Source organism: Oncorhynchus clarkii, chromosome 16 (genome assembly GCF_045791955.1).
Source record: "Oncorhynchus clarkii lewisi isolate Uvic-CL-2024 chromosome 16, UVic_Ocla_1.0, whole genome shotgun sequence".
NCBI classification, from domain to species: domain Eukaryota; kingdom Metazoa; phylum Chordata; class Actinopteri; order Salmoniformes; family Salmonidae; genus Oncorhynchus; species Oncorhynchus clarkii.
In genome coordinates this window covers 12,053,301-12,068,223 of record NC_092162.1, presented here as the reverse complement: position 1 = coordinate 12,068,223, position 14,923 = coordinate 12,053,301, and the positions used below count along the sequence as shown (strand labels likewise).

Here is a 14,923-nt window from a genome sequence, read left to right as displayed (position 1 = left end):
CAGTTTCAAATCAAGGTTTCAGAGACGAAGGAAACGCATGATAAACACACACAACCATTGGAAAAAAATACTCTTGACTATCAAATAAGTACATGAAATATGAATCAACTGTTTGCCCGTGGTTGTGTTGAGTGACACTGTAAATCTACAATGGTTATGCAGCTCTATCTACATAGCATAGTGTTGCCATGGCACTGATGTTGATATTTTTATATTATTTGCGGTAACAACCTATACTAAGGATTGTTTTGTGTTCAACGCGCCATCTGTCCGCAGCATCTGTATAGCTGTGTTGAGGAGACTGTTGAGCCAATCTAAATGCGTTTCACAATGTAAAACCCCATATCTCTACCTAATCCACTTGAAGTTCTGCAGGGCTTTGTAGTCCTTGTGTCGGCGGTTGTGTTCTTCACACACAGAGCAACACAGTACATGTACGAACACAGACTAGAAATGAAGAGTTCAGCCTCATCCTCCGCCCACCCCTGCAATAACACAATGTATATGTCTGAAATAGCACTATATATTGTGCACTACATTTACCCAGAGCCCAATGGGAATCCCTATAGTCCCTGGTCAAAAGTAGTTCACTGTACTGTGAATAGCTTGCCATTTGAGAAGCAGCCAGTCCTTTTAATACCAGACTGGTGACAGACAGACTTGACTGCCTTCATTACTAATATGCATTCCTCAGCACTGTGGATATTGTTGACGCTGCTTTCAGTGGATATCGAAGTTACGCCGGACAGAGCGAGACATAAATAAATCAAACTGCTGCAAATAAAAGTGGATTGAATAATAATCACCCCAGACACTTAACACACGGCTCTGTGTTAGTACAGAGCCCCCTCTCAGTGGGAGATGACACAGCTTCCATCAGCATGGGGTTTCCCCAAAATAATCCAAGTCACACGGGCCTGCTCCAGATGGGCATGTGAGAAACAACTCCAATGATTGTGGGGACCACTAAACCCAGAATGCTCACAACCAGAGCCATAAATCTGGAGTATATACAGTACCAGTCAAAAGTGTGGCACACCTACTCATTCAAGGGTTTCTACATTGTAGAATGAAGACATCAAAACTATGAAATAACACATATGGGAATCATGTAGTAACCAAAAAAGTGTTAAACAAATATATGTTGGATTCTTCAAAGTAGCCAGCCTTTGCCTTGATGACAACTTTGCACACTCTTGGCATTCTCTCAACCAGCTTCCCCTGGAATGCTTTTCCAACAGTCTTGAAGGAGTTCCCACATATGCAGAGCACTTGTTGGCTGCTTTTCCTTCACTCTGCAGTCCAACTCATCCCAAACCATCTCAAATGGGTTGAGGTCGGGTGACTGTGGAGGCCAGGTAATCAGATGCTTCACATCCCTCTCCTTTTTGGTCAAATAGCCCTTACACAGCCTGGAGGTGTGTTGGGTTATTGTCCTGTTGAAAAACAAATAGTAGTCCCACTAAGCGCAAACCAGACGGGATGGCTGCAGAATCTGTGATAGCCATGCTGTTCAAGTGTGCCTTGAATTATAAATAAATCAGACAGTGTCACCAGTAAAGCACCCCCACATCATCACACCTCCTCCTCCATGCTTCACGGTGGGAAACACACATGCGGAGATCATCCGTTCACCTACTCTGCGTCACACAAAGACACCGCGGTTGGAACCAAAAATCTCAAATTTGAACTCATCAGACCAAAGGACAGATTCCCTCCGGTGTAATGTCCATTGCTCGTGTTTCTTGGCCCAAACAAGTATTTTTTTCTTATTGGTGTCCTCTAGTAGTGGTTTCTTTGCAGCAATTCGACCATGAAGACCTGATTCACGCAGTCTCCTCTGAACAGTGGATGTTGAGATGTGTGTTACTTGACCTCTGTGAAGCATTTATTTGGGCTGCAATCTGAGGTGCAGTTAACTCTAATGAACTTATCTTCTGCAGCAGAGGGTCTTTGGGTCTTCCTTTCCTGTGGCGTTCCTCATGAGAGCCTGTTTCATCATAGCATTTGATGGTTTTTGCGACTGCACTTGAAGAAACTTTCAAAGTTCTTGACATTTTCTGGATTGACTGACCTTCATGTCTGAAAGTAATTATGGACTGTTGTTTCTCTTTGCTTATTTGAGCTGTTCTTGTCATAATATAGACTTGGTATTTTACCATATAGGCCTACCTTCTGTATACCAACCCCTACCTTGTCACAACACTACTGATTGGCTCAAACGCATTAAGAAGAAATTCAACAAATTAACTTTTATTAACAATGCATTCCAGGTGACTACCTCATTAAGCTGGTTGAGAGAATGCCAAGAGTGTGCAAAGCTGTCATCAAGGCAAAGGGTGGCTACTTTGAACAATCTAAAATCTAAAATGTATTTTGATTTGTTTAACACTTTTCTGGTTACTACATGATTCCATGTGTGTTATTTCATAGTTGTGATGTCTTCACTATTATTCTACAATGTAGACAATAATAAAATAAAGAAAAACACATGAGTAGGTGTGTCCAAACATATGACTGGTAGTGTACATACAGTATATATTGCACTAATAACAACTATACAACAGAGCTACCCTCAATTCTCTGTGTTATCAATGTACTAGAGCTGGGACGATAAACCGAACATTATCGACACTGACCATACCGACCACTTATTGCAGGCATTTTGCTGATATCGTTCATTATTGGCAGCCATGACTACATGGAACTCTATTCTACATCAGGTAACTGATGCAAGCAGTAGAATTAGATTTAAAAAACAGATAAAAATACACCTTATGGAAAAGCAGGGACTGTGAAACAACACAAACATAGGCACATGACACATGCATACACACACATGATAACATACGCACTATACTCACACGTACACATGGATTTTGTATATGTTGTAGTGGAGTAAGGGCCTGAGGGCACACACTTAGTGCGTTGTGAAATCTGTTATGAATGTATTGTAATGTTTCAAAGAATTGCCTTAATTTTGCCGGACCCCAGGAAGAGTAGCTGTTGCCGCGGCAGCAATTTGAAATGAAATAGGTTTGCATATATAGGTGATTGTTAAATGGGACAATTGATGAATATAAGTAGTAGTTTAAAGGATCATAACAAAACTGGTGCACATTAATGTTCTATTCATCATTATCGCATCAAGTCATGCAATTTATCACAATATGGATTTCTGTCCATATTGCCCAGCTCTACAATGTAATAAACACATCCATGTACTGTGGGGAACCTTTTCCTACATTACTACAAGCTTCTCATGTTAGAGAAAAACAGATCACTTCAAAAACTAATAACCAAGCTGGCAAAAAATGGAAACAACAATCAATAAAAAAAAACGAGTGAAGCAGAAACCATGCAAACATGAGAATTGGATAGTTTAAAAAGAGGCGGATCAGTAGAAAAACAGAGAAAGAGAACGTCACACTAGTAATCATGCAGAGCAATTGCATCAGCTAAAATCTACAGGCTGATCACCAGGGATGAGCTAAAAAAAAATAGAACAAAACAAATGATGTGATTGAACAACCTTCTCAACTGAGAGATGGTGATAAAATGGCTTCACAACTAAAAATACATGTATGTTTCTATGCTGATTAATTCCTATAGTATCATCTTGAAAGAGCAAACACCTTATTTGCAGCTGACATACTTCGGTCATGGAACTGTATCTAGACTAGGGGTTATATCCTGCCTGTTTGGCCCTGTCTGGGGGTATCATCGGATGGGGCCACAGTGTCCCCTGACCCTTCCTGTCTCATCCTCCAGTATTTATGCTGCAGTAGTTTATGTGTCGAGGGGCTAGTGTCAGTCTGTTATATCTGGAGTACTTCTCCTGTCTTATCCGGTGTCCTGTGTGAATTTAAGTATGCGCACTCTAATTCTCTCTTTCTCTCTCTCGGAGGACCTGAGCCCCAGGACCATGCCTCAGGACTACCTGGCATGATGACTCCTTGCTGTCCCCAGTCCACCTGGCTGTGCTGCTGCTCCAGTTTAAACTCTTCTGCCTGCGGCTATGGAACCCTGACCTGTTCACCGGACGTGCTACCTGTACCAGACCTGCTGTTTTCAACTCTCTAGAGACAGCAGGAGCGGTAGAGATACTCTCAATGATCGGCTATGAAAAGCCAACTGACATTTACTCCTGAGGTGGTGACCTTTTGCACCCTTGACAACTACTGTGATTATTATTATTTGAACATGCTGGTCATTTATGAACATTTGAACATCTTGGCCATGTTCTGTTATAATCTCCACCCGGCACAGCCAGAAGAGGACTGGCCACCCCTCATAGCCTGGTTCCTCTCTAGGTTTCTTTCTAGGGAGTTTTTCCTAGCCACGGTGCTTCTACACCTGCATTGCTTGTTGTTTGGGGTTTTAGGCTGGGTTTCTGTATAGCACTTTGAGATATCAGCTGAAGTAAGAAGGGCTATATAAATACATTTGATTTGATGACTAGACAAACACTTGAATCTACAGTATGCACTGTAAAAACATCTGCTCTCGACCTCAACATGATCACAAACGCTCTCATCAACATCTATAGCAGTCTTCCATAGAAACATTGTGTATAAATTAACGAATGAATGAACAAGTGAAGGAATGAATGAAAGAAAGAACAGGTGAATGAATGAATAAACAAATGAATGAATTGATGAAGAGACTGGTCAGCTATGAGGTCTTACCTCCTCAATGTCGTTGTCCAGAACATTGATCCCCAGAGGGGTGGTGAGGCTGGCGTCGGTGAACACTGTGGTACCCACTGGTGCTGACTCAGTGATGAAGCCCTGGTATGTGGCCTCCAGGAAGAATGGTGACTGGTTGTTCTCATCCAGAACCTCGATGTGGAGGTTAGCAAATGCAGGCAGGGGGTGGCCGTTGTCCTGCTCTGCCTGGAAAATATAGAACAGGGTGACGTTCATTAAGGCACAGTGTAGACTTTTTTGTGTTCTTATTGGACACAAAACTATCCCAGATTCACTTTTTTTCAAAAACATTTACCCCCTAATTAACATGACCGAGAACCTCAGCACTGAGGTTTTGCACAAGCTTGGTTCATGGACTGAACTTTCTAATGATAACGTGATTGAATCCAACAAGGATACAGAAATGAACCAATTGGAATGACATTTGAGAATACCAAAGGGTGATGTTTATTGCTTTGTAATTATATTCCTTTCTAACAAACATGGAAATAGACTGGAGACTCATTCATTGTAGAGGCCCGTTTGTTTTATTCTCTCCATCAGTAATTTTGATCCAATCTACAGTCAATCAGTACAGTTGTGTCAATAGAGTAATGAAACCGCCTTGCAATTATTGATCATGACAACAAAAGAGGGAGAGGGGTGACTTCTGCAGCTCTTAGATAAAAAAAACACTGACTGGTGATGAAATGAATGTCTTCATCAACCAGCTGAATGTCCCATAAAAGGCCTAGCCTTCAAAAGGTGTTGCCAATATCCCTCCACCTCCATGATTGTCTGTATTCAGAGGCTCCACAAAATCAACTGTCTTCCGTTCCATTCACTGACTGGTCTACCAGACAAAATACACAAAAATAAAGAAATGCTCATAATCCCATGCATCAAAGTGTCTAGCGTTACCGTGGGGCTATGTCACTCACAATTATATTAGAATATTATATCATTTCAATGAGTGAACAATATGCCTTCTAATTGCACTTTGATATGTATGTGCAGGGTAAGCTTTGTGTAACAACAATCTGACATTAAATCTGACATTCTGACAATAGTAACTTTATGTTTTCGACTGAGATAAAAGTGATTTATATAGCGGGTGGCAGGTAGTCTCGAGGTTTGGTTCGAAGGCTGCTGGTTCGAATACCGGAGCCCGACAAGGTGAAAAATATGTTGCTGTGCCCTCGAGCAAGGCACTTAACTCTAATTGTCCATAAACTGAACACTACGAAATACAAAACAATAAACGTGAAATGACCGAAACAGTCCCGTGTGGCGACTGACACGGAAGACAAACACCCACAACCCAAAACTGAAACCCAGGCTACCTAAGTATGATTCTCAATCAGGGACAAGAATTGACACCTACCTCTGATTGAGAACCATACTAGGCCGAACTCAAACCAACATAGAAAAACAAACATAGACTGCCCACCCAACTCACGCCCTGACCATACTAAAACAAAGATAAATAACAGAACTTTGGTCAGAACGTGTCTTGAGTCAAAAATAATTAAACCCCTTTGTTATGGGAAGCTTAAATAAGTTCAGGAGTAAAAATGTGCTTAACAAGTCACATAATAAGTTGCATGGACTGTGTGTGCAATAATAGTGTTTAACATGAGTTTTGGATGACTACCTCTGCACCCCACACATACAATCATCTATAAGGTCCCTCAGTCAACCACAAAGACCAGGGAGGTTTTCATATGCCTCACGAAGAAGGACACCAATTGGTAGATGGGTACACATTTTTAAAAAGCAGACATTGCATATAATTTTGAGCAAGGTTAAATGATTAATTACACTTCAGATGGTGTATCAATACACCCAGTCACTACAAAGATACAGGCATCCTTCCTAACTCAGTTGCCAGAGAGGAAGGAATCCACTCAGGGATTTCACCATGAGGCTAATGGTGATTTTAAAACAGTTACAGAGTTTAATCGCTGTGATAGAAGATAACTGAGGATGGATCAACAACATTGTAGTTACTTCACAATACTAACCTGAATGACGGAGTGAAAATGAGGAAGCATATATATCTCAAAACATGCATCCTGTTTCCAACAGGCACTAACGTAATACTGCAAAAAATGTGGCAAAGCAATTCACTTTCTGTCCTGAATACAGTGTTATGTTTAGGGCAAATCCAATAAAACACATTACTGAGTACCACTCTCCATATTTTCAAGCAAAGTGGTGACTGCATCATGTTATGGGTATGCTTGTAAAAAATTAAGGAATTGGAAGTTTTTCAATATAAAAATAATAATGGAATGGCGCTAATCAAAATCCTAGAGGAAAACCTGGCTCAGTCTGCTTTCCACCAGACACTGGGAGATGAATTCACCTTTCAGATGGACAATAACCTAAAACACAAGGCCAAATCTACACTGGAGTTGCTTCCCAAGAAGACAGTGCATGTTCCTATGGAAAGACCTGAAATAGTTGTCGATCAATGATCAACAACCAATTTGAAGGATTTTCTTAAAGAGTAATGTTGCACAATCCAAGTTTGGAAAGCTCTTAGAGAAATAGAAATTTCCAGAAAGACTCACAGTTGTAATCACAGCCAAAGGTGATTCTAACACGTATTGACTCAGGGGGTTGAATACTTATCTGATGAATATATATTAGGGTTTTATTTTTCAGGAATCTTTAAAACATTTTAGAATGCTTCTTCTACTTTGACATTACAGGGTATTTTATTTAGATCGTTGACTAACAATGACAATTAAATCCATTTTAATCCCACTTTGTAACACAACAAAATACGGAAAAAGTCCGGGGTTGTTGTGACCACTTTATGGAGGCACTGCAACTGTATCATTTTGCAGTCCGTTTTGAATAATATGCCCCACGCACAATCAACCAAAACACTTGTGTTTCTGTGGAATACTAAATATTATTTTCAGTTATATTTTCAATATAAATCTCAAGGTTACTGCATCAAACACCATCCTCGCCTCTGAGGCCATGTCTTGTGAGAACTCAACATGGAAGCCAAAGTGTTAAGTGAGTGACAGCATGGTCTCCATTACTGGCTAGAACAGTTTGTAACTGTGTATATATGAATAGCAATGTCTTGTGTCAAAAGCACTTCACACCTCCCTGGTGGGGGAATATTAAGTCGATTCCTCCCCCCCCCCCCCCCAACTAAGATCAGATTCTATAACTGACACCCGCGAGCAGCGATCATATCAAACAGAATGAGAACCAAATTTAAACAAACAGAATTTAAACAAGCAGTTACTGAAACTATTAAATCTTAGAAGTGGTCCATAACCAAATGCATACTCTGCAGCTCCATTCAATTCCACTGGTGGTAGAAAGCATTGGATGACCGACTCCATGTACTCAATTAAGGGTGATGAACAAGTATGTCATCAACATCTCTCAAACCACTCCGATAGTCAATCACATAAAGGTATCAGTCAAATCCAGTTCAAATATGATAGTCATCAGGAACGTATATGTCTCTGTCCACCAGACACCCAGCTGCACCCTCCCCTCCATTCTAGTCTATTCCTCTCAGATGCTTCTCTGTCATACTGTGTGTCTATATTTAACGCAGCCGCAGGGCAGTATCTGCTTTATTCAGACGCAGGGCAGTATCTGATTTATTCAAACTGTGTGTCTATATTTAACGCAGACGCAGGGCAGTATCTGATTTATTCATACTGTGTGTCTATATTTAACGCAGGGCAGTATCTGATTTATTCATACTGTGTGTCTATATTTAAACGCAGCCGCAGGGCAGTATCTGATTTGTTCATACTGTGTGTCTATATTTAAAGGCAGCTGCAGGGCAGTATCTGATTTATTCATACTGTGTGTCTATATTTAACGCAGCTGCAGGGCAGTATCTGATTTATTCATACTGTGTGTCTATATTTAAACGCAGCCGCAGGGCAGTATCTGATTTATTCATACTGTGTGTCTATATTTAACGCAGCTGCAGGGCAGTATCTGATTTATTCATACTGTGTGTCTATATTTAACGCAGCTGCAGGGCAGTATCTGATTTATTCATACTGTGTGTCTATATTTAACGCAGCCGCAGGGCAGTATCTGATTTATTCATACTGTGTGTCTATATTTAAACGCAGCCGCAGGGCAGTATCTGATTTATTCATACTGTGTGTCTATATTTAACGCAGCCGCAGGGCAGTATCTGATTTATTCATACTGTGTGTCTATATTTAACGCAGCTGCAGGGCAGTATCTGATTTATTCATACTGTGTGTCTATATTTAAACGCAGCCGCAGGGCAGTATCTGATTTATTCGCAGCCTGGCAAGTTCCAACTCAATGAAGCCTCGAATAAACTTTCCAACACCAACAGATGCTTATGGAAAGATAATTGTTTTGGTTTTTTTGCCTTGTAAAAAAAGAGGCAAAGGATTAGAACTCTATAACTGACAGAGGACAGGGCAGACTGGTAAATGGGTTTACTGCTGTGCTGATCTCTCCCACTCTCAGACTAGAGGGATGGAGGGAGAGGGAAGGATGGAGGGAGGGAGAAGGGAGGAATGGAAAGACGAAAGCTGAAGGGGAAAGAGAGAGGAGGAGGGCACTCTGAATCCTGAAGGAAAACATCACCCAAGCACATTGCTGGTCTTAGATAAAAAGGTGTTATCAAGAACCTAAAAGGGTACTTCGGCTGTCCCCATAGGAGAACCATTTGAAGAACCCTTGTTGGGTTCCAGGAAGAACCCTTTTGGTTTCAAGTAGAACCCTTTCTGCAGATGGTTGTACCTGAAATCAAAAAAGGTTCTATCTGGAACCAAAAGGGATTCTTATGGGGACAGCTGGAGAACCCTTTTGTATACTGGCTGTTGGTGCACAGGGAATCAGGAACACAATAACTGATGAAATCAGAGCGACTGTGGTTGACCATGTTGTCAACCATGGGATGAGCATGAGGGAGGCTGGGCAACGAGTTCAACCAAATCTGAGCTGCTAAACTGTTACAGGTATCATCTGGATATTTCGAAATGAGAACCGGTAAGTAACTGTAAGGGCTGTAGTCTTACTGGTACAGTAATATGTACTGTACTTACATAATGAGAAGGATCTATCACTAAAACCATTCAAATGGTTTTACAGAACTGCAAAAACAACTATCTGGTGGAAGAGGTCGACTGTTCACCCCAGAGCAGGAGACCCACATTGTAAATATGGTCATTGCAAATAACTGCATCAGACTCCGAGAACTGCAGGACCACATAATGAGATAACACCATATTCCAAAACGTCAACAGAGTGAGTCTCTCTGCACTGTCTCGTCTACTGAAACAGAGTGAGTCTCTCTGCACTGTCTCGTCTACTGAAACACAATAGATTTAGGATGAAGCAGCTATACAGAGTCCCTTTCGAAATTAACAGACCGTGTAAAACAAGTGAGATATGAATATGTGCAGGTGAGCTATACTATCCTATCATTGGTACTGGATCTGGAAGTGTATGGTGCTACATCATATTGACTGATCCCTGTCTTTTCATACTGTGCTACATTGTCTTGTCTTGACTCTTTCAGAGAGTCATGGAGCTAGAAGCAGATGCAGTGTATCATGAGCTAATGTATGTAGACGAGGCAGGTTTCAACCTTGCAAAAACAAGGGGCTGCGGCAGAAATATCATCGGACACCGTGCCTTCATCAACGTCTCGGGACAATGTGGTGGCAACAATACAATGTGTGCGGCTATTAGTCAAAAAGGCGTCCTTCACCATCATGCAATCCTAGGCCCATACAACACTGCACACATGATCACATTTCTTGACACCCTCCATAACAGACTAATCCCTAATGACCATTTGTATTGATAGTGTGTTATGTTCGGAAACCTTTGCACATTTGCATACCTGTGTGTACAGTCGTGGCCAAAGGTTTAGAGAATGACACAAATATGAATTTTCACAAAGGCTGCTGCCTCAGTTTGTATGATGGCATTTTGCATATACTCCAGAATATTATGAAGAGTGATCAGATGAATTGCAATTAAAAAGTCCCTCTTTGCCATGCAAATGAACTGAATCCCCCAAAAAACATTTCCACTGCATTAAAGCCCTGCCACAAAAGGACCAGCTGACATCATGTCAGTGATTCTCTCGTTAACACAGGTGTGAGTGTTGACGAGGACAAGGCTAGAGATCACTCGGTAATGCTGATTGAGTTCAAATAACAGACTGGAAGCTTCAAAAGGAGGGTGGTGCTTGGAATCATTGTTCTTCCTCGGTCAACCATGGTTACCTGCAAGGAAACACGTGCAGTCATCATTGCTTTGCACAAAAAGGGCTTCACAGGCAAGGATATTGCTACCAGTAAGATTGCACCTAGATCAACCATTTATCGGATCATCAAGAACTTCAAGGAGAGGATGGATGGCCTGGTGTCAAGAAGGGCAGCAAAGAAGCTACTTCTCTCCAGGAAAAACATCAGGGATAGACTGATATTCTGCAAAACATACAGGGATTGGACTGCTGAGGACTGGGGTAAAGTCATTTTCTCTGATGAATCCCCTTTCCGATTGTTTGGGGCATCCGGAAAAAAGCTTGTCCGGAGAAGACAAGGTGAGCGCTACCATCATTCCTGTATCATACCAACTGTAAAGCATCCTGAGACCATTCATGTGTGGGGTTGCTTCTCAGCCAAGTGAGTGTGCTCACTCACAATATTGCCTAAGAACAGAGCTGTGAATAAAGAATGGTACCAAACACATCCTCCCGAGAGCAACTTCTCCCAACCAACCAGGTACAGTTTGGTGACGAACAATGCCTTTTCCAGCATGATGGAGCACCTTGCCATAAGGCAAAAGTGATAACTAAGTGGCTCGGGGAACAAACATTGATATTTTGGGTCAATGGCCAGGAAACTCCCCAGACCTTAATCCCATTGAGAACTTGTGGTCAATCCTCAAGATGCAGGTGGACAAACAAAAAGCCGCAAATTCTGACAAACTCCAAGCATTGATTATGCAAGAATGGGCTGCCATCAGTCAGGATGTGGCCCAGAAGTTAATTGACAGCATGCCAGGGCGGATTGCAGAGGTCTTGAAAAATAAGGGTCAACACTGCAAATATTTAGTCTGCATCAACTTCATGTAATTGTCAATAAAAGCCTTTGACACTTCTGAAATGCTTGTAATTATACTTCAGTATTCCATAGTAACATCTGACAAAAATATCTAAAGACACTGAAGCAGCAAACTTGGTGGAAATTAATATTTGTGTCATTCTCAAAACTTTTGGCCACGACTGTATGTGTGTTTAATACATGTATGACAAAACTTTATTGCAAACTGCTTTTCCCTGCAAACAGAAAAAGAAAAGGCCACAAGTGTTTTCCATTTACACCATCAGTGCCTAGTTGGTGCTTCGTGTGCTCATTCAAATGATGGTTTGTGTGTACTGTAGACACAAAACCACATGAAAAAAAAAAAGAGTTTGAAGAGTTTTGCAAGAATTGTTTGCTTTTGCAAGAGATGTATAATGTTGTGCTGGTTTGGAGTAAGGTTTTGTGGTTGGTGTGTAGAGTTTTGCAAAACAATTGTCTATAGTTTCAAAGTTGATGCCTAAGCAATCACAAAAAAATGTAATTTAACACACAGCACTGGGCTCTTTGCTCCTGACTTTGAGCCCTCTGTAGTACAGGAGTTTCCCCTGGCCTGATAAAGGAGCTCTATCTCCAGAAGCTCATGTTCATATTCCCCTCTGAGTGGGAGGATCCTTGTAGCGTGCAGAGACTTAACGGATCATCGCCCTCTGGAGTTTAAAGCAACAAGCCTCCTGGGCGATGGTGTGTGAGATACCTGACTCATTCTGATGGGGTTTAACACACACACACACACACACACACACACACACACACACACACACACACACACACACACACACACACACACACACACACACACACACACACCTACACCTACACCTACACCTACAGCCAGTGCATCCCCAGCCTCTGCCTCTTTCCAGGTGTGATTTACCGGATCATTCCCCTCTTAATAAGAATAAAAGACCATGATCCTGTCATGAAGAGAGCATCCTGGGCTACAGAGCTTTATTCTGATTACCTTGATTACCAAGTCAAATCTATTGTACAGGTCCCTGAGGAGCGGTTTGAGGAGCTGCAGCTCGGCGGTGGTTCTGTTCAGGGAGAAGAAGTCGACGTACGTCTCAGGCTTGCCTAAGACGGGAGACAGGGAAATAAGCAACCGTCACTCTGAAAGTCAGGGGAGAAGATGGAGTCTTTAGGAAAATACTGTAGGTCTTCTATATATCGTTACTTTTAATACATTTTACTGCACCTGTCATTACACGTATACATGACTGTAATTATAATGAAAAGTATTAAAAGCTTATTGTCAGTGTATGTCAGAGAATACCAGGTTGCTTTCAAATGATCGGGGTAAAGAAGGCGGAGGGATTGAAGGGTTTGAACTGCTTCCAGACAGACGGATCCATCGCTGTCTCTGACCGACAGGTCTCTCTCTCTCTCTCGCCCAGACATCTCTTTATTGGCCTCCCAGAGAGCCGGGGAGCGAGGAGGGGAGCATTCCACATCAGCATGATTCCCTGCAGGGACTACAGCTGTGCTGCTGCCTGCTCCAGCCCTGCAATAGCCCTGCGTTGCTCATCTCAGCTCACCACAGGTGGCCCTCCACTCCCCTTCGCCGCCGGCAGAAATGCATCTCATCCTACCCCGCCTCCCACTCATCTCTCCAGTGCATCCTCCCTCCCTTCCCACCACCAGCCTTTTGGCTATTGCTGCCTGAGCTGAGTCCCCACAACCACCACCCCTCTGCATGGCCAGGCCTGGGAGATAGCTATCCCCTCTGCAGGTCCGCGAGCTAGCTATCCCCTCTGAAGGCCTGGGAGCTAGCTATCTCCTCTCTGATGGCCTGGGAGCTAGCTATCCCCTCTGATGGCCTGGGAGCTAGCTATCCCCTCTGCAGGTCCGCGAGCTAGCTATCCCCTCTGAAGTCCTGGGAGCTAGCTATCTCCTCTCTGATGGCCTGGGAGCTAGCTATCCCCTCTGCAGGTCTGCGAGCTAGCTATCCCCTCTGATGGCCTGGGAGCTAGCTATCCCCTCTGAAGGCCCGGTAGCTAGCTATCCCCTCTGAAGGCCCGGGAGCTAGCTATCCCCTCTGAAGGCCCGGGAGATAGCTATCCCCTCTGAAGGCCCGGGAGATAGCTATCCCCTCTGAAGGCCCGGGAGCTAGCTATCCCCTCGGAAGGCCCGGGAGCTAGCTATCCCCTCGGAAGGCCCGGGAGCTAGCTATCCCCTCTGAAGGCCCGGGAGCTAGCTATCCCCTCTGAAGCCCCGGGAGATACTGTAGCTATTCCCTCTGCAATGTGTGGTACAGTGGTGACTGTATATAGCAGTGCATTTGGAAAGTATTCAGAACCCTTGAACCCTTGATTTTTTTTTACGTTATTGCCTTATTCTAAAATGTATTAAATTGTTTTTTTGCCCTCAATCTATACACAATACTACATAAAAACAAAAAGTAAACAGGTTTTAGAAATTTTAGCAAATTTATAAAAAAGAAAACATAAGTATCACATTTACATAAGTATTTTTAGACCCTTTAGTCAGTACTTTGTTGAAGCACCTTTGGCAACGAATACAGACAACTCTTTTGGGGTATGGCGCTACACAGCTATTTTCAGGTCTCTCCAAAGATATTCGATCAGGTTCAAGTCCGGGCTCTGGCTGGGCCACTCAAGGACATTCAGAGACTTGTCCCGAAGCCATTCCTGCATTGTCTTGGCTGTGTGCTCAGGGTCGTTGTCCTGTTGGAAGGTGAACCTTCACCCCAGTCTGAGGTCCTGAGCGCTCTGGAGCAGGTCTTTCATCAAGGATCTCTCTGTATTTTGTTCCGTCCATCTTTCCTTCAATCCTGACTAGTCTCCCAGTCCCTGCTGCTGAAAAACATCCCCACAGCATGATGCTGCCACCACCATGCTTCACCGTAGGGATGGTGCCAGGTTTGCTCCAGGCGTGACGCTTGGCATTAAGGCCAAAGGTCCTTTAGGTGCAAACTTCAAGCTGTCATGTGCCTTTTACCTTTTACCATCTGGCCACTCTATCATAAAGGCCTGATTGGTGGAGTGCAGCTCTAGGAAGTGTTCCAAACTTCTTCCATTTAAGAATGATGGAGGCCAATGTGTTCTTGGAGACCTTCAATGCTGCAGATTTGTTTTGGTA

General features: G+C 42.8%; 1 protein-coding gene across 1 annotated transcript in view; it reads right to left on the bottom strand.

Annotated features, from left to right (window-relative positions):
* LOC139367968 (protocadherin-15-like) overlaps positions 1–14,923 on the bottom strand; it is a 205,477-nt gene that overhangs the window by 128,004 nt on the left and 62,550 nt on the right. The window contains exons 10-11 of the mRNA XM_071106395.1: positions 12,786–12,898; positions 4,689–4,895 (exon numbers count right to left, since the gene is read on the bottom strand). Coding sequence (XP_070962496.1) covers positions 4,689–4,895; positions 12,786–12,898 — 320 coding nt within the window. The remainder of the gene's footprint in view (positions 1–4,688; positions 4,896–12,785; positions 12,899–14,923) is intronic.